The 26,369-nt window shown below is 36.0% G+C and overlaps 1 protein-coding gene across 1 annotated transcript in view; it reads left to right on the forward strand.

Moving 5' to 3' along the window:
* The window catches only part of LOC150103172 (HEAT repeat-containing protein 3), a 193,966-nt gene that overhangs the window by 73,584 nt on the left and 94,013 nt on the right, over positions 1–26,369 (forward strand). Inside the window, exon 3 of the mRNA XM_090397657.1 lies at positions 17,504–17,591. Within this exon, the coding sequence (XP_090253783.1) occupies positions 17,504–17,591 (88 nt within the window). The remainder of the gene's footprint in view (positions 1–17,503; positions 17,592–26,369) is intronic.

Consider the following 26,369-nt stretch of genomic DNA (forward strand, 5'->3'; position numbering starts at 1 on the left):
CTCTTTGATTCCGATCTTTGAGTTTCTTATTCGGCTTTGAAATAATGTGGGATTTAATATCCCCTTAATTTAAATAATAGATAGAGCATTCTCAAGCGCGGGGATTTTGCGAAGCGCATCTAAAATCACATATAACTTTTCTAGTTGAGGACATTTTATTCAGTTTTGATTCACGTCGGACTGCTTTTAGTGGCAAAATTTTGGCCGGCAGACCATTCTGAATAATATGTTATAAATGACCTTGTGTCCAAAGCCCAAAACTGGTATAATAGTAGCAGCCGTGACAACCAGCGATGTCACCATACACGAAATGCTATTGCGAAACGCACCTTTTATGATTGTCTCTGAATCAGAAAATAGAGTTGCTTGGGCGGAATAATGCCACAACATGCATGGCAGTAACTCCCACAGCATTGCTTGTACCCTTCACGCTTTCGCATAGTTCATGAACTCATAATTAGATTCATAGACTTCAGAGGACAAGAGGTCGATGCTGAAACAGTGGAGAATTGAGCTTCACAAATAGTTCATGTCACACAGTTTCCGCTCTGCTCGCCTAACGGCTAAGAAAGGTTAAACTTTTTATAGTACATTTGGGCAGTTTAAGAGGTTGATAATCCGGAAACCCTGTTCTGGAGACCAAACATACTTTACAAGCTGCTTCAGGCTTCTTTTAAGAAGGGTAGTAGTCTCACACCGGGCGGTCAATATCATTTACCTCTAAAATTTAGATAGTACTGTTGCAGTATTTACTGTACTACTCATGACACGGACCTAGAATATTTCATCATTGTGTCTTGTGATTGTTTCGATCTTGGCTTAGATGAAAGGGCATTTACAGAGAGTTTTGCTTGTTGTATTATCAATAAGTTATATTATATGGTTATAATAGACGAATGTAATTACTTATTTTCCTGCAGGAAGCTTTATCCCTCACATCGCATCATTACTTCGTTATGATGCACAATACCAGATGGAAAGATTCAGTGATTTCTCTAAAACTAGTTTAACACAGAAATGCTAGTTAGTGAAACGCTTCAGTTCTGTAAATGCTCACCTTCTCTTCACCCTACTCCCATGTGTGACCATTCGTAACTTGTCGCCATTCAAAATTTGCATTTTTACCGGTTTGAAGCGCTTGCTTTTTTTTTTTTTTTTTTTTTTTTTTTTTTTTTTTTTTTTTTTTTTTGCACGGATTAAAATGTAGATATTAAATCTGGTGAATATTTTTGTAAGTGATTTGTTGGTTGTCATTGTAACTGCACAACGAAATGGAAACTTAACATCGTTAGGTGAATGGCTTGTTTGAGTTTACAAGATCGTCTATTTTAAAAGGAGAAAGAACACTCGTTCCCTTCGCTTTCCTATTAGAATCACTGTGTCAATTTCTTCTTAGGAAATCTGTTTTGAATTAAGCGTTTGCCATCGACCACATTTCGTTAAGCATTACGATTCAGGTCTGTATTATGAGGATTGGTTCATCAACGCTGTTTAGTCTCTCTCTCTCTGCAGATCATTCATTGTTTCGAGGCCGTTTTCCTTCTTAGGACAAGGTACTCGCTGTCTTAAAACTCGATTATTTCTTTAGCTGTATAGTTGTGTACAATATGTGTGCCAAGATCATGGGCAATCATAGTAACATTACAACTCCTCACCTAAATCGTGTGAAACATTTCGTGACTTCTTTTTTTATTTATTTCAAACTTCTTTTAATAACTAGGGAGAGGATAGTACACTTGCATAACTGCCGTTCTTTCTCCCCTCCCTCTAAGTAAGTATCACGTGTGCCTCCCACCAAACATGAACTAACATCACGACATACATATCGTGAATAGGCAGTGCCAGTAATAGAATTTTACTCTGTGCATTCAACTAGATTGCTAACTTTCCTGAACTGGACAGAGCAAGTAAAGAACGTTCACAAAACAGTTTGCAGAAGTTCTAAAAAGAACTGTTTTAGATCAGTTTTGCATTCAGCAAAACTGATCTAAAATCGTTGCCGAAATAATCGCTTTTCCTTCCCAAAGGTTACAAAAGCAGCTGGCTAATTATTTTCAACTTGCGACTTCGAGTCGTCAGCGCTTCGTCAAAAATTTAGAGAAACACATTTAAAGCTTTGTATTAATCGAATCCGTACTTTTTTTATGACTCAACGGTGAACATCATATGCAAAGGAACATACAGTTTGAAACATTGAGTATAATATCCAACCTTGAGGAGCAATGTGAAAAACGTGATTTTTTTAATGTGCAAAAGACAAGCATAATAGTGTTTTTATTTTTACCTGTATTTCCAGTGAAGTTCAACTGAAATGCATTAAAATTAATTAGATTTCTCAGTGTGCAATAGACAAGTCGATGGCATAATCCTTAATTTATCTTTTGAATTCCCCTTTGCCGATTACTTGCGTATTTTTCGATTTTAATACTCGTTTCCTAATCATTCTGTGCATAAAATGAAAGAATTGAAAACTTTAATGAAAAACTGTCACTGATGTTCGACTGTCAGTATTACTTTGGGGCATTTAAAAATCTGGAAATCTTTTAAAATCGAGAAATTGCTTAATTGTAGACACCAGTGTTAGGATGCTTATGAATCTGACTTCGGTAATGCGGTAACCCTGTTCAGAGAGACTAAATATTGAACTATTTCACGTCCGCTTCAGACCTCCAGTAAGCAGGGTGATAGTATCTCACACCGGACGATGAAAATCATCTGTTACCTAATGACATTCACGCCAGTGCTACAGTGAAATTGGAATCCACAGCCTGTAGATTAAAGAGTGGATATGACTATCTAGTCGGCCAACCAGGCCTCTTAAATAAATAAATAAATTTAATTGCACATTGCTTCAGAATGCGATCAAGCTCCTGTTATCTATTACGTATTGGTGACGATGTACAATCGGTCGCACCAAGTAGTTGGTTGATTAAAAACCTGATTTTTATTTGATTAGAGTGTAGGCCAGGAACAATTTGCAGATGATGTATGGGCTGCATTTCTATGGAATCATAATGAATGGAGTTAAGAGATTAATTGGGGAGATTAGTTAATGGGTCAACATAGCTGGGCATAGTTGAGGGTAGGAACAGCTACCGACTTGTTGGATAGGTTTTAATTATTTATGGGTGGTAATAAATCTCGTGGGTTGGTTATATTACACAAGCCATAGCATGACGTATGTTATTTCATTCAGATTAACGGACTACTTTTTTTTTTTTTTGCTTTAATTTTTTTAGTTGTTTTTCTTTGCTTATGTAAACACCTTCATTTATTATAAACACTCTTCGAACTAATTGTTTATATTAACTATATAAACATTGCGTATACACACGCGAAAAATTTCTAAATTATGAATTATTATTAATGACGATTTTTTTCCCCGCCTGATAGTATTGTTCACAGTAGTGACTTCAACATTAAGCGAAAATAGATATACAGTAGGGTATTTCTTTTTTTGAAAGTGTATTATAAATTCTGTGGTCATTACTAAGAAATTTAATTGTTGTAGAAATCATTGCACGCCTCAGTTAATCTTGCATTTGTCAATTTGATTTTGCTCTACTCTTCGATTCTTTTACGTTCGTCCTATTGCAATCATAATTATGTCACTGTTTATTCATTGTAACAGCTAAAGTATTTTTGAGTTGTGTTTTAAGTTAAAATAATTGATTCATGCATTCGACCAAGTTGGCGGTAATTTTTGTGTAATCATTAGATGTTGAAAATGTCATTTTGAAAAGACCAACAGTATAATTTGATTGTTCGAATTATACTTTTCCCGATAACCAAATCAAATAAAAAAGGTTTTATTTTTGTAGCCAATTTTTGGCAAAAATGTGTAGGACGGTGGGAGCACACACTTGCAGATAAAGCGTACCGTAAATTGAATATATACGAAAGAAAGGCTACTTATTTTATGTTTTCTCTTTATTATGCCGAGCGGAATATATCCGCATTTCAACCAACAAAACAGGCTTTAGGTTCGAATCTCCACCTTACGTGGACGTTTGTGAATGTAGCAGTGAGATTATTACTTCACAAGGAAATAGTCTTAAATTATCATCAGCCGATGTGAGATAATTTGAGACCATTTCCAAGTTTGGTTGGTTTGGGTTCCTGGAAGTTATAGGATAGATTCGGGGCCTAATGTACTGGTTTACAGTCTTCTGGGATAAATGTATTATGAATGTTATAATACAATATTGTGGCAGTGGGTTCTCGGAACAGCCTCGGCTATTATCACATGTGCGCCAAAGGACTTAGCAAAAATAAATAAAAAAATAAAATACTACTTATATTATGTATCTGGAAATTCGCACTAAGAACTATATAATTGGGATCTGCACCCATCACCAAATTTAATATGGAAGACCAGTATATTAACTGGCTTGAAATTTTCATATTAGTTAACTATTTTAAAATTGTTTTTAATAACGCAGTGGAACATAGAAAACTGCAATACGGATAAAATACGTTATCTTATCATATGAATTTTCTTGTTGCAGTAGGACTTTTTGTTTTTTTATAAATTAAGTAGTTTTTTATACATAGCCCGTCATCCTTCGTTAATTATCATTTTTTGTGTCGCCTACTCACAAAAGCACTGATTTACTTACCTGTAGGTACTTTGAGCGAGCTAAGGAATTTTTATTACTATTTTATTTATTTTTATTTTTTATTAATAATTTCAAGAAAACATTTATAATATGCTCCTACTATATCACAGAACGTTCCCCCCCCCCCCAAAAAAAAAAACATTTCATAATTTGTGAATGAACTGTAGTTTAACAGGATTAAATAGTTATATAACAGGAAGTTGGACTCCTGCTAATTTGTGTAAATAAAGCTGCTCTTAAATTGGGTGTAGGAATACAAGACGTACGTATATATTTATGTTTATGCTTTGAAGAATATTTGCTTTTTATATCGCCTATTAACCTATTTATTTTTAAATACCAAGAGCAAGCAAAAATATGGTCTTAAGTAACAACCGATTTTAATACTTCTTATTTCTTCCATGGAAAAAAAAAAAAAAATATATATATATATATATATATATATTAAAAATGACAAGTATCAAATCAGTCCATTTCAGTGAAAAGCTATCAAAATATTGAAATTAATAAAACCATCTGGAAAATTTCATGGTGTAATGGTTTATCAAAATATCTCAGATAGTCAGAATATGTTCTTGGCGTTGGACCATTTCACGGTCTTCACGTGGAATGTTGATATAGATGTTGAGACTGTTGATATAGATCGCAAACTTAACAGAAAAAAAGAAAATAGTATTACGGCAGTGATTGTGCATTTGACTTTTATAATTATTACTTCTGCATTATGCACATTGGGAACTAAAAAATGAATCTTTTGAATATGATATACATTAATAGAAAATAAAGCTTAATAAATTAGGAAATGTATAGAATTTTCTCCCATTTTCTTTCTTAGAAGTAAAACTTGTAAGCCTGGGGAAAAAAATAATAAAAGAGAAAAAGAATAAATCTAAAGGTTGAATCAGAGTCCCTTAAATTAGGTTTATTTTTTTTTTCATCCTCGTAGCGCTGGTGTCGGATTTATGCCTTATAAGAAGGCTGGAACTCGGAGCCTCCCATTCATGTGAGTGCGGCATTAGATTATGAGATCAGTATGGGGTACCCTCTTAAGCTCAATATAGCACGATAGTTTTTAATCTAGCTTCAGAGCCTGTGTGTCTGTGATTTATTTATTTATTTACTTTTTTTTTTTTTTTTTTTTTCGATTTGTAGGATGTACTTTATCTTGATGGCGACTGCGCTTCACTAATAAATAATTAAGTGGCTGGTATATTTTTCATCGTGCAGTTGAGAAGGTCGGTCTAATTTAGTTTTCATCTTTGCTTTCTTCAGATTGTAGTTACTTTTCCCCTTTTTTGTGTCATTCCTAAGTGCAGTTGCAGTAAGCTGATTTTGATTAAAAATTATTACTATGTATGGCAAGTCGTAAGAGGTTATAAAATATGATCGGTCATCCTCTCGTTATTATTTTATTGAAGAGGTTTGATGAGCTTAACTAGCTTTACTCCATACACGGGTAATTCTTTCGTATCATTGAAGGTTACTTGGATAAGAATCTCTCTCACCTGCTATTTACTGAACGGAAGTCGTCCAAGAACTATTGGAGAAACTTTTCCTTTTGCTGCCTTACGATGACTAGACATAACCTGAATAAGATAGCAATGTCTCTAATCAGATATCTAGCATTTTGACAGGAAGCTCCCACACACCTCCCAGTACGGCTTCAGACACAGTCCCCCATTAATCAGATTGTGTTAGTGTCAACAATTTATTAGCCGTCCAGGACCCTTGTTACAGGCATGGACTGGTCCCTAGAGCTGCCTGAGCATAAATCCTACTTTCAAACTGTTATTAACGAAATATAAATCTTGTCCACAGGGGTTACAGTTACAGGTTCACAGAGGATTTTCGACCCTTTCGCATTTGCCTACCCCCTTCTGTCTCTCTCTCTCGTCCGAAGCGGATTGAGTTGTCTCTCGATATGCCGAGAAGATAGGGTTGAGTCCGGATCGACCCCCTAGTGGCGTGAAAATTTATAGTCCATTAGTGGTGGAGAACGGCGCTCGGCTGTGTAAGTAGTGCGCATATTTCCTGCAGATAATGATCGCTTTGACGCGTGGACAGATGAGAAGCCAGTTCATTGGGCGCTAGGTTCTCCTCCGCGGACCAGAAAGGTTTGCGTTCACGCCCTCCGTTTTACTAGCTCTCCCTGCCTGCTGTTACGCTGAATGCCTTAGCTATTGTTTTCGGGACACGACGACTTTTCTGCAGCCTGCATTTGTTGACTCTTAAGATGTTCGTTAATATCCTCATCATCACACTTCGCTAACCACGAACATCGAACAACCAGATATGTTCACGATTGCGAGAAGCTTCCTCATCGTTAAAGGTTTACCCATTAAGACGTTCTCTATATGGGATACCGCTTCATTTTTTTTTTTTTAAATAAGAACTCTAGTTTAGTTCTGATACTCTAGTAATTAGTACAGCTCAAGACCCTTACCCACCCTTACGCATGGATAGTCTGCATTATCCTAACAGTGAACCGTAAAATCATTTTTGTTGCTATGGTAATAAAGGTCTGATGTTTTTTGCCTCTCTCCATTTTCTTCTTCTTCTTAGCCATTGATAGTGTTCTAGCATAACTCCTGTGTACCGAATTGTAAAGTAATAATTTAACTCTTGAGCATTAATATCATTAGTTGCTCGTGTCAATGGAAGTCAAAAATGTTACGTTAGCTCCATGTTTCAATGCTTATTACTTAGCTAGGGTATTTTATTTGTAGGAGCAGCAAGTCGCCTTTATAAGCGCGCAGATCATTTGTAACTTGCTAGTTATTTTCTGTCCCTCCCCCCCCTTTTTTTTTTTTTAAATAGGTAGTAAAGTGACTATTCTCTTCCTGATTCATTTCGGAAAATTGAAGTTCTGCGGAATGTTTGATATTTTGTTCATGCAAAAGTTTTCAGGAAAAAAGAAATAAATTGTACACCATATCACACTAATACAAATGGCCATTAAAGCTACTTTTCTTCCTGTAGAATCAGGAGTTCATTTACATCAAATTTCGTGGCGATTTCATCCACTGGAAAATGTGCGTTATGATGGCATGTTTAAAAGATGCGACGATAATGGCAACATACATTAACCTTATAACTTTCATTACTTAGCTTTTATGGCCATAAAGTTATTATGTTTACGGAACTGGATATATGTGAATTTTGAACTAAGGTAAGAAGTAATTTGGAACTTCTCACTTGTTCTGAAGATACAAAAACAAACATCGTAGTTAATTGCCGACTTAATTGGATAGCATATCCGCCCTTCAGCCGGCAAAACATAGGTTCGAGTCACACTGTGACATTGATGTTTGTAAATGTCTAGATGATAGATCTAGACAGAGTAGATAGGATTCATAAAAAAAAATATCATTAGTTGCTCGTTTTGAAATTATTTAGATGCGTTTCGCAAAATGCTCACCCATTTTACTCGTTAATTTTCTGTCCTATTGTTTACGCTTGCTGATTTTAATAAAATTTTGTTTTTGGCATTCTTAAATTTCCTGAAACATTTCAATTTCGGTTTACATTAGACCATTTTGCAGGAGCAAAATATTTTGAAATTATGTAATTTGTTCCTCTTTTATCGTATGCAGTTTAATGTTTAAAATCTTACATCATCTCAGTTTCAGTTTATATCGTACCAGTTTTAAGTGGAGAAACATTTTGAACCGATACAAAATTATGCTTCAGAGTGAAAATAAACACTCCCAAAGCGTTATGTTGCCTGATATTGAATGCCATTAACCATACAAGAATACTGTTACAGCATAGTTTTTTCTGGTTGTCTCAGATCGTTTCATGTTAATACCAACCAGTACGTGCTTTTTTTATATATTATTTATTTAACATTATGGATATCAGTGTTTGTCTTTTTATATGTGGGAGATGAATTTCATCGGCCATCGTGAGACCACCTCCTTGCTTATTGGAGCTTGAAAAAAGTCTCATGTTTTGGTCTCCAGAGCAGGGTTTCTGGATTATGTAAGAGATAAAGGAAATAAAAAAAATTAGTTCACCTATGGTGCTAATGAACTATAGATTTATAACCCTTTGAGGATGGAGGCATATTAAAAAAAAAAAAAAAAAAACGATTGAAAATCTACAGTACTTCAGTAGGACTTCGCGTTGGCGATTCCGAGGAATTTATCGCACCAGTACATTGTGATAAAGTCTTTTAAGTTCTTGATGTTCGTGTACTTTTTAAAGCACATTACCTGTGGGACTGCTTTTCTATAATTCGAGAATGGTCTAGGACTTTTTCCTTTTTTTTTTTCCCAGCGAAGATGTTAGCCAGTCTTAGATCCGAATTGGCATTGCATTTTCTCAAGTTTTCCTCCCCAAACAGTTCACACATCATGCTGTTTATTCATAAGCTGTCCTGTGTCACTTCATATTCTGGATCCTGGTTGCATTTGGTCTAATACTAACAACATCCACTTTTTTGCAAACTTCAGAAACAGTACACAGTTTATTTGTGTTAGACAATTAGAAACGGTTCGATTATCTTTACTACAAATTGGCGACCATAAGTTTTTATTTGTGCCATTTTTTCAGGTTCGTTTGGTTGCATTTTGCGGAAATCAAAAGTCATTGACTAGTGTTTTTTTTTTTTTTTTGTTGAGAAAATAGATGATCAAGCTTGCAACTCATATAAGTTAATTTGGCAAATCTTAGTTTTTATCTCTTGGAATTAGATTCTTCTGGGGCGCATTCTTTTAAGCATCGCAGAAACTCGCAAATTTTTAACTCCGTTTTTTTAATTCTATAGCTGTTAACATTGACAAATCTACCATTTAAATAATGATGTTTTCTTGTCGAATGATGATTAGAAAATGTTTTACATTATTTTTATTTTTTTTTATTCTTCTTTCAGGTCTATTCTATATTGAAATATATATGTTTTTTATATTTCATGATATTAAGAAAATAATAAAAAAATAGAAGTATAAAAACGTGAGCATGAAAAAGGTCGTGGGGGGGTGACAAGAAATCAAACATAATATCTAAATATGGATAACGATAAAAATATATAGAAGGATAGTTTTGTAAAGGTTCGATATTTATGAAATGCAGAACCTATCTCATAGATTTGGAAGGCACAAAAAGATAAGCCTAATTTCGATATAATAAGCTTATTAAGACAAAATAATCGGAAATAATAATGAGGAAAGACAAAAAAAGATGCGTTTCAAAATAGTATTCTGGTGCAATGAAAATAAAAGAATGATCCGATCGATCCACAATTGAAATGACAGTTTTTTTTTGTCGAGTCAATTCCAATCCCAAATTTCATTTAATTACATTACATTCAGTCACAGTGATCATTTTGTCAAATTTCACGAATACACTTGGTCCATTGTAATTGAGTGGACACACATTTCTATCATCATTTGATTTCATTCAACCACAGCTGATTGCTTTATATAATCTTGAAATGTTTTATTAAATTTTGCACTCTCAGATAGTAGATGTAATGAAAAGTGAGATGGCTCGAGAAATTGTAAGGATTCTAAATCATTCAGAATTTCATTAAAATATATCCACCCAGAACCTGGAAATAACTTAATGCACGTACGAGGGAAAAAAAATAAAAAATAAACTAATCTAGTAGGTGCTTGTGCATTTTGTGAAATGCACTTAGATATTAGAACAGAGGGGTGAAGGATCTAGCGATAATAAAATATTGGTTAAATATTATAGCCCTGCACGTGTGTTGATTCTTGTTACTTAAGGAAATATTTGCAGCTTAAAAAGAAAGAAAATCTGCTATTTTAATATTGAGCGTTAGCAGAAATTATGTGATATTCATTTTCTCCTCAGGTCATTTTGCATTCAGATTCTCCCTCCGATTGATATACACAGCGTAGCTTAAAACTGCACACCAAACAACTCGTGTTGTATTTGTGACCAATAAAATCGTCATGACAGTCAGCTGAACAAGACGTACTCTCGTCCTCCATACTTCCTTGGACATTTTGATTTATGCTATCACCGCCTTTACCATACAAGACATCCTCGGACGCACTTTTCTCATGCTTTGGGCTTCTACAGGCGGGTTGCTCGATCGCAGCGTAATTAACAGACGACCATAATTTAATAGTTCCAACTCTGCGCAGTATTTACGTGGAGGTGATGTTCAGCCCTCTGTTCATCTGCACCATCTCACGATCAAAGCTCAGATAGTGGACGAGCGAGACCACTCTATGTATGTCTAAAACAGTAACAATTCAACTGGTGTGCGCGCTAATTTACTTCACATGCATGCACATGCTACTTAGGCGGTCACGAACTTCGTGACTCACGTGCTGTAGTTACCGAATCGAAAATTTATTACTGCCACGTGCCCAGCAAGCTGCTCCAGACGAAGATTAAAACTTGGCTTCTCTACGCTGAGATGCTTGGCAGATTTTTTTTTTTGTATGTATGTGTGTGGAGAGAGATCTTAAGGAGGTTGTTTATAGGTTTCTTATATGTGGTAGCGCCTTGTTGTTTTGCTTCATTTTGACACCAGAATGGTTCAAAGTTTCTGCGAGTTCTCCGCTGTTAGAAGCGTGACTTCCAGCACCAAATCGACCTCTGACCTAGGCTATTATTTCCATCTGACCTGACCTTTTTTTGTGGTTGTTAAACGAACGTACTCCTGACTTCCTTTCTTGTCGGTTTGGCCAGATTTGGTTTTCCCCACTGTTAAAGCATAAACATCGAGCTGTTTCGCACGGTTTTGTACGTGTGAAATGGGAAAAACGGATCGTGTTCTAGAGTTGATCACTGACTGAAACTTCTTTTTTTTTTGGGGGGGGGATCATCGTATTGTGACTTTTATTTCATTTATTTATTAATTATTATTATTATTTTGCTTATATGCATGGGAAATGGGAGGGGAAGCGGATCGTATTGTACAAGAGGAGATTGTTCACGAAAACATTTTTCAGAAGAGGGGAGAATGCCTGGAGGAAGGTGACTTGCATTCTGTTAAGAAAATGGTCAATAATTTTAACATTTCTTAAAAATTGAGTAATTGAGATTTCCCGTGGACAAATTCGTCTCTGTAAGCATCAGTTATACCATCCTCAGCTTCTTCAGGATGACTCCCAAAACTGTCAGCTTTCCCATGTGGCTCCGTTGATGATCTCATCAATACAGGGACATTTTGGTCGGCGTTGTGGTCATTTTACCTCCGTGGAATTCTAGTCCAGCAATTCATTTGTCTAGTTCATCTTCTAGCAGTATTTCTTGTCCATTGCGAGTTTAGACGCCTCACTTTTTTTGTTTGTTTGTTAGATATTTTGATTTGATTCTTATTCAGGTATTTTTTTTTGCGATCTAATATTGTAATATCAAGCACACACACAGTATTGCGTTTTAAATTGGGTTCTTGGTTTTTGAATTTCTTTTACATTTAATGCACACGTTTTACAGTCATATGTCAATATAAGGAGAATACACTGATTAAAGAATATGCCGTAAAGAACGCATCTTTCTAAATTAAGGGGATAAAAATCCCTTATTATTTTACAGCCAGTATGCGAAACTCTAAAATCGAAAACTACGATCTAAGAGTTTCATGCCGAAGAACTATCGGCGAATCCAAGCGTAAGTGATCACCTGGTAGTACAACACCAAAGCAACTCGAAGCAAAGGGAGCAAGCTCCCTCATTATCCTTGATATTTTCTCATAATGTAAAAATACACAGCTCCTAGGAGATGTAATACTGCTTTACATTATGAGGAGAGGTCACTACCCAGACCGGTTTCAACCTTTTTTGAGATCAGTGAGTAGTAGACGTGGATGCTAGCAAAGTTTAAGTGAAAAGAACTTGCATATCTTCACTATACGAATGCCAGAAAGGTGTGCCCATATATTATATTATAACTAAGATGAAAAGCCAAACGGCTATTTTTTCTGGCGAAGTTAATTAAATTAAGGGGATAAAAATCCCTTATTATTTTATAGCCAGTATGCGAAACTCTAAGATCGGAAACTACGTTCCAACGTTGTTATTCCTCTAGTCTAGACATTAACCGACTGCTGTACATCATGTAGGCTCGCTCGTATACCAAAGCTCAATTTTTAGGCACGTTTTTGAAAATGTGCGAGAACCTGTTAGATTCGGTCGTCCATCCTTCCGGCTCTGATTATATTAGCAACCCTGCTCTGACCTGACACATTTTTAATGAAATTTGGAGTTCGGAATCTTTGTTAAAATTTTGTCGAGCCATTTTGGTTCTCATCGGGTCAGTTAATGACAAAATTTGCCAAAAACTATTCGACATCATAGACAGACATACACTGACCATGATTCATTTGCACTGATCTGGTAACCAGTGACAAACAGTGTAGGCGTTTAAAAAAAAAAAAAAAAAAGGCATCACGAAACTCTCCGCCATATTGTTGAGGAAACACAAATATATCATCAAAACTTGGGAGTACATTATTGGCTAAGATATCAACTTAAGTAGCATTCTGTGCCTCGTTCAGCACAACCAAAACATCCAATCCAAAATCGTTGATAGTATCTTCACCAAATCTCACCTTTGGGATAGTTGTAATCAGTGTCTCATTAACAGCTGCTCGTCCATGAAAACCTACGTTATGCATTTCCCGTCGGTTCGTGGATGTGCCGTTTTAATGCCTGATGTACGACTGCTCTTTGCTGCTGTTGATAAAACACCCGAATCACTGGTAGGTCTGATCACTGCACTCGTTAACAACTCTGATTTTTTTCTTCTTTTTTTTCTCCCCATATAGCCACCCTTTGGTCTTTAATTCTTGAAAAAAAAAAATTCACTCGGGAATAGCCTAAGAAATTTCCTGTGTTTTTACACAGGCAGAAGCTAAATTATTATATTAGCATTTTTCTTTGTCAAGTTTGAGTCCAGCTAGGCAGTGAAACTGTGGTTATAGGACCTCATAGTTTAATGTAATGTGCGATTAGCTACGTGTATTGAGACTGTTGGAGAAGTTTTTTATTTATTTATTTATTGATTGATGATTCCTAACATCTAATTATCAATGGCCTACCTATATAATGGAAGAGTTTTACTATTCCGTTTGTCACGGTTAGATTCGAATCGACATTCTTCTACTGGAAAAGCGATACTTTTTACCGAGCATTCTACCGTTGCCACCATTTAATATTTCATATTTGAAATATTTCAATATGCATAGTTGAAATATTCCAGTATGCATATTTCAACTACCTACGTTAGGTAGGTGGTTCTTGGGTCTGCTCACCGATAAATGTTTATCTCCGGAGGAACATGAAAACAGAGAACTCGTTTTTATGCTCTCATGCATTCCCTCATCTGTATTGATTCATTGGTAGTCAGTTATTCAGGTTAACAAAAAAGAAAAAAAAAGAATCGTTTGATACTGTTTTTTTAAGTAGTAGATCCAATAAGAATAGTAGGTCTATCCAGCACTTCATAAATCCATGTTTCAAAAAATACGTAAATAAAATAAAAATTCACGTGCGCTGGGATCTTGGTTATGGATTATATTCCAATTCGGCGTATTTGTTAAAATCAAAATAAATGTGAAAGTAATTGTTGTTTTTTATTGATAAGTCTAGAATAATATATAGCGCTTATTATTTGAAGGTAACCATTTATAATTGTTATCTTAGACAGGATTTGAATATCCTGGTCTTCTGAAACAAAGGACGTTTGTCATTCTTCTGACTGCGCTAGCACTTCCATAGCATAGTCTCTAGGACGACGCGATATTCTAAAAACCCGGGTTTGAAACCCTTCGGAGACTCGAAATCTTTATACGTGAAAGTGAATTTAGCGTGTCTTATGTGGAAGCAGAAGTTCTTCAGAAAGTCGCGTATCCTTTCCACAAATTGGCCGGAGAATACACGCAAGTTTTATAGACTTACATTGGCTTCATAGCTTTAGTTACTTTGGTCAACTTTGTGCCCGTAGAAGCCACAAAGACGTGAGATTGCAGTGTACTCGCATGTGCGAGCCTGTACGTTCATCTGAAAGATTCAATGTTGAGCACCAATGTTTTCAATCTACCATTTCTTCCTGACTCTGCATTCTATAGAGGGAACATGAGATTTCACTGTAGTGAAATCTCATGTTCCCTCTAGAATTACTTTCCTTTGTGTGTGTCGTGACTTCATTTGGTTTCAGCAGATTGAAAAATCATAAATATTATCGATAGAATAATTTATTACAGTTTAAAACATGACTATTCGTAGCAGTTGATATTCAACTTCATATAACATTGAAAACGAATGCAATCTTCAGAATAAATAGGATTTTTTACAACGCCCATAGATGACTCATGTCGGTACACAGCACATGTTCTGCAGCAAAGATGATCTGTTTACTCATTGAAAAATATACGCTTCAAAAAAAAAAAAAAAAAAAAAAAAAAAAATGTGTGTGTGTGTATGTATTGGCGGACAAATCTCAATCTTCTGGTGGTGGACGGTTAATAATAATTTTCTCTTGAGGATTTCAATCAACTCATACCGCGTCCAAAAACATGGACTAACTGCCTAATCAGTTGGATTCACGCAGTCTCCAATCCGATTTCTTATTTATGCAACCATGTTTTGTTGACGTTATCTTATTATTTTTTCATTGTATTCATCATATCTTATTTTCTGTCATTACCAAATACGAATTATCGAAACATGACCTCAGTAGATTTTGGTGGTTTTCGCGGTGTTGTCCCGTTTATTACTACCCTTATCTCTTCCTCGTTAATGTATAGAATGTTTTATATGGGTTTTTTACTTTCGATTATAAGTATTTAAGATTTTACTTTATTCCATCTGCACAAAAAAAGGCTAACGCTTTAAGCACATAGTTACAGACATAACATGAATACTTAATCAGCGTTAGCTGCCTTTTACTGATAGGAGCAATTCAATTCTAAGATTCTGGATGGAGCATACCCCCTTCCCCGCAAACTCCAGATTTATCAACTGGAATAAGCACATCTTCGTCCTCCCCTCCCCGCTTAAATTTTTTCGGATAAATGAAAAATCGGCTTCAACATAGATAACACGTATATGTTAGATATTTCCTCAATATATCCCCCAAAAGGCACAAAGATTTCCACATATAATGCACCATGTGAAAGAACCGATTTTAATATTTAGGTATAGCAGTGCAATAAATATACACCGACTCGGGAAGGTTTTCCTTCATCTCGTTTATCTGCAAAGGTGTTCGATGTCCCCAACTGACTTCTGGATCATCGTCAAAACTGTTAAATTTTTACGGAATCGTTGGCAGCATCCAGTCGTTTGTTTACCAGCCATGCTAAAAAAAAAAAAAAAAAGTAAAGCATTTTTTTAAGAGCGAGAGGAGCGGCTATGTTTTTAGAGACTTATTAACAGTGTCTGAAAACTCCTGTGAGATAGAATTAGTCATTCGAGAATAATGATCAAGCATTATTCCAAGACAGAAAAACTCAAGGGGAAAACAAACCAATTTTCGCGCTATCGACCGGAGTCGTTTCGTCTTTTTTTAAAACATCCGATCGTTTTAACTGTGTGTAGTCAGGAACTCGCTAAATAATATGATAGTAGACCAGCAGCGCCATTACATTATCAATTTCCTTCCTCCCTGTGGTACTGAAAATATACTAAATAGTGTTTTCATTCAAATACATAAGTAATTCAGCTCTTTGTATTTCTTGCTTTATCCGGGCAACTCAAAAACTCCCAGGTGTATTTGAAATCAAACATGTGGTGGCCTCCTGATGCGCTTGTTATACATATGTGATAGAACCTATTAGTGCGTTTCCTTGTTAGGTGATGGTTTAATTTAGCTTGTATTATACGACGCTTCTGGTATCACCCTTAGTGTAATACAGGCTGCTCACGAAGATATTAGCATTCAACTTGTGACCATAAGTTGTGCGTCAATGCCAGTTGTCCGTGGTCCGATTAATGAAGACAGTGATAGATTTACGCGTTCTGCCCAGCCCGTAGATAAGATGATAACCCCACTGACAAAAGGAATGAGACTCATTATCGACATGCCTTGCTGACATGGCGATGTTGGCTGACTATTAGGAAAAACCAATTGTCGCTTATCAGGTGGTCGGTCTTCCCTCTTGGATTTTGCCTTCTGATTTATCACTTACCTGCTGCCATTTCTACACACGGCCGTACATCACACACGAAAGAGAGAAAGGATGCTCTGCACATTACTAAGGGGATTATTTTTTTGTTTGTTTTTAATTTAAAGCATTGCTGTTTGCTCTTAATGGACTTCTGTAATGTGGTATTTGAATCAGACGTGACCTCAGTTATACTGTTGACATTTGTTTCCGACCTCCAGCTTCATTCTCTTTATTAATCTGAAATATCCATTTCTTCGTGCTTCAGCGGCATCTAGTGGTAGCAAACCCATATCGTGCTATTCAGTTTAAATGTTTATACATTGCTTTATATTTTTATGTATTGTTTTACATTATAATCTAACGCGGAGGATTCTGAAAGTTGAAATACGCAAACTAATATGATCTGATTCGCGTCTACGTGTCTTTCTTGCTTTATTAAAAAAAAAAAAAAAAAAAAAAAAAAAACAGTTGGCGATATTTATTAACTCTCCCACACAGGAGAGGTTGCACAGTCTATCAGTGCCGTGTTGTGGGCAGGTAATTAAAAAGAAAGAATGAACATATTGTGTTTCTATGAATAGATTGAAGGTTGTAAGACTAGATTGAAGACTGTGACACTACATTTATTGTTTTGGGCGCATATCGGTCAGTATATTGAATACAGTTATACTGAACTTGTGAAGTACTAATTCATCTGGGATTTATCCTAGTTCGACTTGTATTGAACAATGCAAACCTGTTGTCCGACAGAATACAAATTAATAACTGGTGATTTAATATCTATTTGTTGTAGGAATCTATCGTTGTTTGGAGGACATAAAGTGGCTCAAGCTATGGTGGACCAAGATCTGATGACTCCTCTGGTTTCTCTTTTCAAGCAAGTAAGTATTCTCTTCTATAATACGTGCAGTTGAAGGATTCGTATAGTTTTTAATGTTTATTTTTCTTTAAACCTGCATGTTGTTTTGACTCGTGTCTCATCCTGTGTGCTATTGACAAGCCAGGTTCCTTATCCGAACTTCGGCTAGAAGTGATTGACTATCGCCTAAAGCATGCTACCCAAGAAATTCCCACAGGTTCGGGAAAAACACCAGCGTATCGCTTACCGGCTTTTCATATGTGAGCGGGTGAGATGTCAGAGGAAACTAATATTGAATGTAATGTTACACACACGCCTTTTTAGGAGCAAAAACAATGTGCATGTTTTGATGTTAGAGTTGTTTCGTAGTGATGCAGTGGAAATTTTCATTAAATGAAATGCTTAAAAAGCAAAGCCGCTCAAGTATGGGTCTATTTAAGACCCGTAAAGGGAAGAAAAAAAGTTTAGTCAATCACTGCTTTTTTAGATGCCCGTCCAATTGTTTAATGGGATTAATAGATTATATTATAGTCATATAAAAGAGAATAAATGTAGATTTGTTCACACGGGAGGCATTAACCACCAACAGTGTACAAAGTCACTTTGGTTGCGAATTGTTTATAGAGAGATTTGCGGAAACTGATACAACTTTTTCTGTTTACGTTATTATCATGCCATTTTATTGGATCGATTCGGAGTGAAAAATGGACAAATATTTAAAACATGTATTTTTGACTTTTCACTATTGCAGATTTCAGCCTCGTGAAATATTCTTTTTCGCGCTACTACTACTATTTAGGAAGATTTTGACTGTTGAGCGAAGTTTTTTTCATTGGGCGCCATTTTCCATCCTCAGCCTTACCCGTCCCGCAATATTTATAACAGATATGGCTGTTTTTCTTTTCTTTCTCTCTTTTTTTTTTTTTTTACCCCCTTCTGCAATCTCGCAACAAAACCAGAAAGTAGCGGGACTATTAAAACAAGTCCCGTCTAGACTTGTCCTAATAAAAACTAATGATAGGTACCAGAGAGGCGGTCAGAGGGTGATTTCTACAAGAAACTGGCGATCACACTACGTCTTAACATCACTGGATAATGGCGGGATACGGGGGGTGATGTATGCAAATGTCGACGGAAGCTGTTCTTGCATGAATAACCGGGCCGTTAGTTTGAGGCTGCCATCCTATATTTCAGATATCCCCGTCAACAGCGGAGGATGTTCCCGACTCCCTGACGTACGGCAGGCCTCGAGAGCGTTGCCGGGAGCGCCTGCCGCCCCTGATAAGGAGCGAGAGCCGCCGTGAATTTTACATGGGCTTCGCGCTCTTTGCTTTCGCGACTGCTAAGGAGCTGTGCGTCAAGTCATGTTATGATTTGCCTGCGGTGTCGAGAGAGACGTCATTTTTCTTCTGCATATTGCGGCAGAGCCTCAGTTATTTCGATGATGACTGCGCCAGCCTCAGCGGTATTCACCTTTCTCAGTGTAGCCTTTGGAAGGAATGTCGATCTCAGGAGGGGGAAGCTGCAGCATTTCTGGATTTTTTTCCCCCCTTCTCTCTTCCAGTACGAGCGAACGCTACATTGTGACGATGAAGAATAACGAGAAAACTATGGCCGCAGAGACCGAAGTTTAATGAGCTCGAGGCCCGTCGGGAATGCGCCACTGCACGAGGATGCGTGACGGCGTTCTTGGTCGGGCATTAGTGTGCACGAATTAAGTCGCCGTCCCATCAAGCCAAGCGAAGGGGTTTTACAGAGGCGGCACATGCAAAATGAGCTCTGGGTCGCCTGAGAATTGCCGGGGACGGATTAGTCGGAGGCAAGACGAGCCCGAAGCCGAAGGACTCCGATGCAAATGAAAAGCAGCGCCATGGGAGCTGCAGCCATTAAAGATTTATGCATATGCTATCTTCTTCGTGTTCCCTGCTCATTGATTGACGGCACTTCTTACTTTGAAGGTATTAAAGAGCGCCTCCCTGCGGTGCTCCGCGCCTTTCTGCCAGCAAATTTAACTGAGAGGTTGAGCAACCCGCGGACTTTTTCTGTTGGTCTGTGGACATCGTTGGAAAACTAATGTGCCTCTCGTTGGCGCGTGCTAGCAAGTAAACACGGATATATAGGCGGACGTAAAATTGTCGGAACTTGTTAACTGACGGGCGATAGGGTGCGACGCAGGCCTGCAGCAAGGGGTTGGCAGTAATGGCAGGAAAGCGAAGTTTCTTCATAGATGTAAGCACTCAAGTACAACGGAAGCCGTATTAGAAAATCGAAAAGGCAAAAAAAAAAAAAGAAAGTGAGATGAACTTCTGGTTAAATAAAACTCATCTGGCAGTCCTTTCATTTCCCGAAAAATATTTCATTATCGGCACTTCTTTTTTTTTTTATATTATTTCTTCCCACTCCCCCTTTAAATCCGTACCATCAAATATAGTTTGTTTGGATGTGGGAGGCATCTCCTCTTCCTCATAGGAAGTCCCTATGTTTGCCCAGGGTGGTTTAGAAGTCTCGAGCACCACGTTCACATGTATTCCCCTGCCGTCACTTGCGTGTCTGCATACTAAAAATATATACATACGTGGCGAATCCATTACGGGTGGAAGTCAGAGTTCTATCAGACGCTACCGGAAGACGACTCGCATCCCTCAGAGATATTTCTTTGCCATTCCTTGAACTGGCGCGCATTAGTTTGCCTACGATGATCTTCCCGAACTAGCCGCGTGGCTTCAGAGCGTGCGGGTAACCCCCTCGCGACTCCATACACCCCTAGAGATCACCGGGTAATGCAGCAGTTAAGATGTCGGGCGTCCAATGCAATATGGCATTAGCATGCCGGGTCCCTTCCATAAACATCCACTCCGCAGTCTTCAGCCGTCTTTCAAGGCTTGCGTCAGGAACGACCAGCATTTTCCATTTGTTCAGTAGCACTTCATATTCTCCACCGCAGAGACTTATAAAAACAAGAAATCGCAGGCGCTGGGCTGTTTGCTTGCAGTCGTTCTATGAATAGACAGAACCTCGCGGGCATTCGTGCTGCTATATTATGCACTCCCAGGATGTACTTGGTGTACATAGAGATGCGAATGCTAAAATTCTACGTTAACATAAAGAAAAAACAGAAAAGGAAACTTGTAAAATGTCAAACGAGACTTTTGCGCCATCTGGCGTGTTGAAATCTAAACTAATGCCTGGTCTGATATAGATGTAGATTTCGTTAAAGAAATAATTGTTGGTTGTTTTTCATGTTGTTATCTGCCATGACGACATTTATAAATTCCCTTGCGAGGTTAATTGTTTACAGGTACAATTTATATGGCAGACTTCCTAGTGCAGTAATGTAATAACAATTAGAAACAGACTGCAACGAAAAACTCCTTCAGCAGAGATTTTATTGACCAATTAATTATTATTTGAATGTTTTTAACTGGTTTCTATTCCGGATGTAAACAATTTATATTCTGTATATTAAGCGTTTTTGTAAATATATAACTGAGAATATAATTTTAATCTATAAATTACCCATATTAGAAAAGAACATAAATTTGCAAACAGTTTATGTTGAAGAAACAGATTTTCGTGATCTTTATGACTATTTTTATGTATCTGTAAATTTGCTCATTATAGTTTAAAAGGGTTGTCTAATTTTTTTCGCCCAGTAGTTTCATGTTCATGTGTTATTTTTATATACTTTTAGCAGTTGCCAACCTCTGTTGATGCAGATTAAAAGAAGCACTAGATAAACTCACCAGACATTAAACTACTTACACTAAACCATTTGGATGATGCCACATGTAATATAAAATAATATAATAAATGTAGTTATACAGAAAAAAAAAATCAAGCATCTAGCTATTAGTACAGGAATGGAAACAGTTTAATAAGAAAAACTGTTTTTCTTTTAGAACATGCAAATAGCTGCATTTTTAATAAATTGAGTGGGATGATGCCCTAGGCAACAGGTAAAGAAGCATCTCCCTTTACTATAAAAACTTGGAAGCTAATTCAAATGCCAGAAAAATAAATATAAATGAATGCCTTGGCAAATACCAAGGTATTCCAGTACACTTGAAACTATTTCTGGTACCAATGCAGTTGTAAAAAAAAAAAAAGTAATTATGACAAAATTAATAACTTTGATTGTGTCTGACACAATAATCTTACTTAAACGTGTGTGTGTGTGTGTGCATGCACAGCAACTTCGATATTCATCAGACCTTGCTGCTATGACTTCTACTTCTCAAAAAGGACTCCAGGGTTAAAAATTTATCACAGCAGCTTCACTGGATGCCAATAAAGAGGTCACAGGAAAGTGGTTTCCAAAATTATTTTGAAATCTTCTTCATGGGGGGGGGGGAATGGTCCAAACTGAAATATCAGGACTTTGCAGATGAGGAGTAATAATTTTTAAAAAATGAATATTTTATGGATACAAGATATCCACAAGAGTTGGATAAAATAAATAGCTATACCATTACATTATAAAATTTGGTAAGGCATTTGACAGACTACCACATTAAAAGGTTATTCTATAAATGGAACTGATGGCGAATAGGAATAAGGTAGTAATATGATGAAGGGGACAGGGAGGCTGACCAACTTATTTCAGTTTAAATTGTTTGAGTGAGCATAGCCTAAGAGAATAAGAGTGGCTAGTGTTGTATGGCCACTTGTATTCATATATTAGTAGAAAAAATTTGAAGGAAGATATTTAATGGTTTGCTACTCATGTTATGTTGGGAAAGGATAATAGGGATTCTGAAATTCTGATAGAATCAGTTTGATTACACGTTGCTGTGGTCAATGATAATAGATGTTATTTTGGTACCAAGTATAATACTATGCATTCCCCATTGCATAGCATATAATTATATTAAAGGAAACTACACTGTAAGAAATTCAGAAGTGACAGTGGACATGGAATTAAAAGTTAATGGTTACATTAAAAAAAGTGGTTAAAGACAGCTGAAGATGTGAGAGGGGATGTTAATTTCTAGAGATAGCAAATTATTGTGTCTTTATTAGGCTTTGATGCAGTCATATTTGGACTATCATGTTAACAGTGAAAGAGGTTACAATGATTGATTAAGGGCACATGAGTGAGCTACAAGATTTTAATAATTGGCGGTGGGGAGTTCCCTAGGATAGGTGATTCTTTCATCATAACTAGTCTGGTTTGAGTAGCTGCTCTTCAGTAGCCAGCTGCAGGTTCAAATCCTACTGTAAAGATGGATTTTTGTCTTTAAGTAGCAGATGAAGTTCATCATTCACTGTGAGACCATTGTCCAGCTTATTGGAGGCCTGAAGTGGTTGGAAAAAGTTCCATGTTTGGTATCTAGAGCAGGGTTTCCGAACTGTGTGTAAAAAAAAAATAAATAAATAAATAAATACAAAAAACATTAAAAAAACCTTATCCCCATTCACTGATTTATAACCATTTGTGGGCAGGAGACATAAAAAATGATCAGGTATCTTTATTTTTTTGATCCTTGGAATTGAATTAATGTTATTGAGGAAGATGTGAGTTCTAGATGTTTATTTATTCATTTGTTTATTATTTTTAATATTTTTTTTTTGGTGAATGGCTTTCTTTTGAGTGTGGTGATTGAATATGGATAAGTAGCAGTATACCAGGTATATCTTCTAACTGATGAGACCTTAGTAAAGGTCAAAATATGCTTATGAAGTTACTGTTACTATAATAAACAGTAATATATGCTCCTAGGGAATATGGTTTACACATCATCAAATCCCTGATGTGTACCCTCAGGACCGTACAAGATACTTTGATAAGATTGCGTTTGTTTTGGTGCAGTAATACAGCTGAAGCAACTAAGGTATGAGGCCATTGTGCTATATTGATAAACTGCGTGTGTTCTTCTGGCCAGTTCGCTTGTTTTGCAGGAGGAAAAACCTTGCCATTTCTATACAAGACCAGATTCATAGTTGAAAAGCCCTGATAAAGATTCTTCACCAGGTCTTTTCCGTCATGATAATAGCATATGAACAGTTTACATTTTTACTAACCTCTTAAGATTTCAATACTGTTGATTCTTATATTTTGGTCTTCTAAGGCAATTCTAACTGTATCAATCTACGTATATCTTGATCTTTTTCTTGACATTCTGCAATCAAACACCTGAGATTGGCTCTGCTCACATATTCCTTAATGCTAAGAATGTCAAATTCACTCATAATGTTGTCATTTTGAATATAATTCTGCCAGTGATGTCATCCCTTCATTCTCCTAATTTTTCACAGAACTCTAATGTCTGTCGTTCCTGATCATTTTATTTCTAACCCAGCTCTCATATCCATTAAGATAAAACTAGTTTGAAAACTAGTTTAGTGTTTTGACTTATTTCTCATATTCCAATATATTTAGTTGACTCCTACCATACCTGCTTCGTGTATTCTGTTGTCTATTTATGTGTTTAATTAGCTGAGCTGAAATGTTTTACTTCTTCTATAGATTTTTCATTCCTGCCTATCTTCAGTCCGTCTTTTTATAGTTAATACAAATTTTTTACAGTGGTTATTCAGTTTAGGTAAGGAATCCTAAATCCTAAGCTGGATTTATTTAAGAATATAACATCATCTGCATAAATTAAGAGTTAATTGAATATTTTCAATTTTGATACCAGTCCCAATGTCATTTTTCTTTATAATGTGATTTATATAGATAATGAATAACAGTGTGCACCCTTGCCAAACATCTGATTTTTCATCAAACTATCTTCCTGTACTCCAACTCTGACTGCTAACTTACAACTGAAATATAGACTAAGCATTGCTCAACATAATGTCCAGTTTATACCATATAATTGTAACATTCTGAACAGTTTTTCTCTTGGCACCTTGTCATATACCTTTTCCAAATCTACAAACCTCAAAAATAGATCTTTGTTATATTTTATATTATTTCTTAGTTTTTGTTTAAAGTGAAAGTCTGATCCTGACAACATCTATTTGTCTTGAACTCTGCATCTAATTTTCCAAGTTTTCCTTCCACAGTTTTTCTTAGCCCTATTCTCGAGTCTGTTTAACTCAGGAAATTTTTGTGTAATTCTCACTTTCAGTTTTATTTCCCTTTTCTAATACATGGGTACTATGCTCTACTCCAATCTTCTGATTATGCCATCTGAATTGTGCAGGCAGTCACTGTAAAACTTTTCTACCTCCATATTTGGTAGGTGATGTTAGGAGAAAGCTACTCCTCTAGCTTTCTTTGCACATTTTAAGTTTTTGATGGCTTTATTCTACCTCGAGTATTGATATGTACTCCTTCTATTGATAATGTATTCATTTAGCAGTCTTTCAAAGCATTTATTCTTGACATCTAGAATATCTTCAGTTTCATGTCATCACATTTATCATATCTAATTTCTTTTACAGTACACTTTCCTCCATATTATATTCTTCTTGCCAAAGTTTTTCCAAGACTGTTATTTAGCTAATTTTATGCAGTACTTTGCTTTCTTACATATTTCTCTATATTCTTGCAAAGCATATGCTGACTTATTTGCTAGAAACTTTGGATATGCTTTCTTTTACATAACTGCCTCTTTAATTTTCATAACATTAATAAAACTCTGAGTTGCTTTTAAGAGTGGTATGGGACAATTTTTGTAATAGTAATACATTTTTGCCCACATCATTTATTGAGCTATACATACACACACACAGTAGCAAACCATACTATGATTTGATACGATGCATGTATCCTAAGTTCTTAAGATACACAATGGGGAAAAGGACTGTTTCCCTGCTGCGTATCTTAATTATATACACACACATTAAATTCAATCTCATTATAACAAACTCGCTCACTATAATAAACTACTAAAAAGCTCTAACTGAAGTCTCATAGGTACAGTTCTGTTCTAAATAAAATTCAGTACAGCAAACTATTCCTGTGCTCCCTACAAGTTTGCTGTAGTTATTGTTGACCATGCCCCTTCATGCACAGTATATTATTATGTTGTTATACATATTAATAAATTAAAAAAAAAAATAAAAATTAGCGTGCACACACACATACATAGAGAGAGAGAGAGAGAGAGAACTTGATGAAATACACTTGCCTATGGTGAGTAGATTTTGTCAGCTGGTAAGTAGCTGCTGACTAGACAAAATAGACTTTTTTATTTAATAAAAAATAACTCAACAATTTTTTTAGACAAATTTAAACAATTTTTTTAACTTTTAAGAAAACAGAAGAATATGTCTGATGTAAAAAGTCACTCTAGTAACATAAATTCATCTAATAAATTATTTAAAAAAAAATCAATGTTTTTACTGTTCTTCCTATTCATATTATTTATTAACTCTTCTTCTTCTTAGAATAGTTCTCACACAAAGAAATGTTCTTCAAACTATAATACAGCACTACTAATCAATTAATGGAATTGCTATTGACTTATTGAGACATAATTAAAAAATGGAGGAGGGAGATCTAGGGCAAGTACTTTTCTTTGTGTGACAGGTAGGATTTTGCATAACTAGTCAAACCCTACATGTGTGTGCTCACATGCATGCATGTATGTATGCATAACTGAAAACTCATTGTAGTAGACTAAACTCTCACTGTAGGGAGAAGAGTTTTCTATAGCAAATTTTTCTTGTTAGCATACCACACCTATAGGACTACAGTTGGAGTTTTCACTAGTGTGTTTTAATCATTTTTGCTGTTGAGAGGCAACTATGTGTGTTTGTATACAGGGTTTGGACAAAAGAATGCTAGTATTTTAAATGCAATTTTTTTTAACCAGTTTGTTGATAGCATGACCTAAGGTCATTGTTCACT

Source organism: Typopeltis vanoorti, chromosome 9, assembly GCF_054136105.1.
Source record: "Typopeltis vanoorti isolate ZY-2024b chromosome 9, IOZ_Tvanoo_1.0, whole genome shotgun sequence".
In the NCBI taxonomy this organism is placed as follows: Eukaryota; Metazoa; Arthropoda; class Arachnida; order Uropygi; family Thelyphonidae; genus Typopeltis; species Typopeltis vanoorti.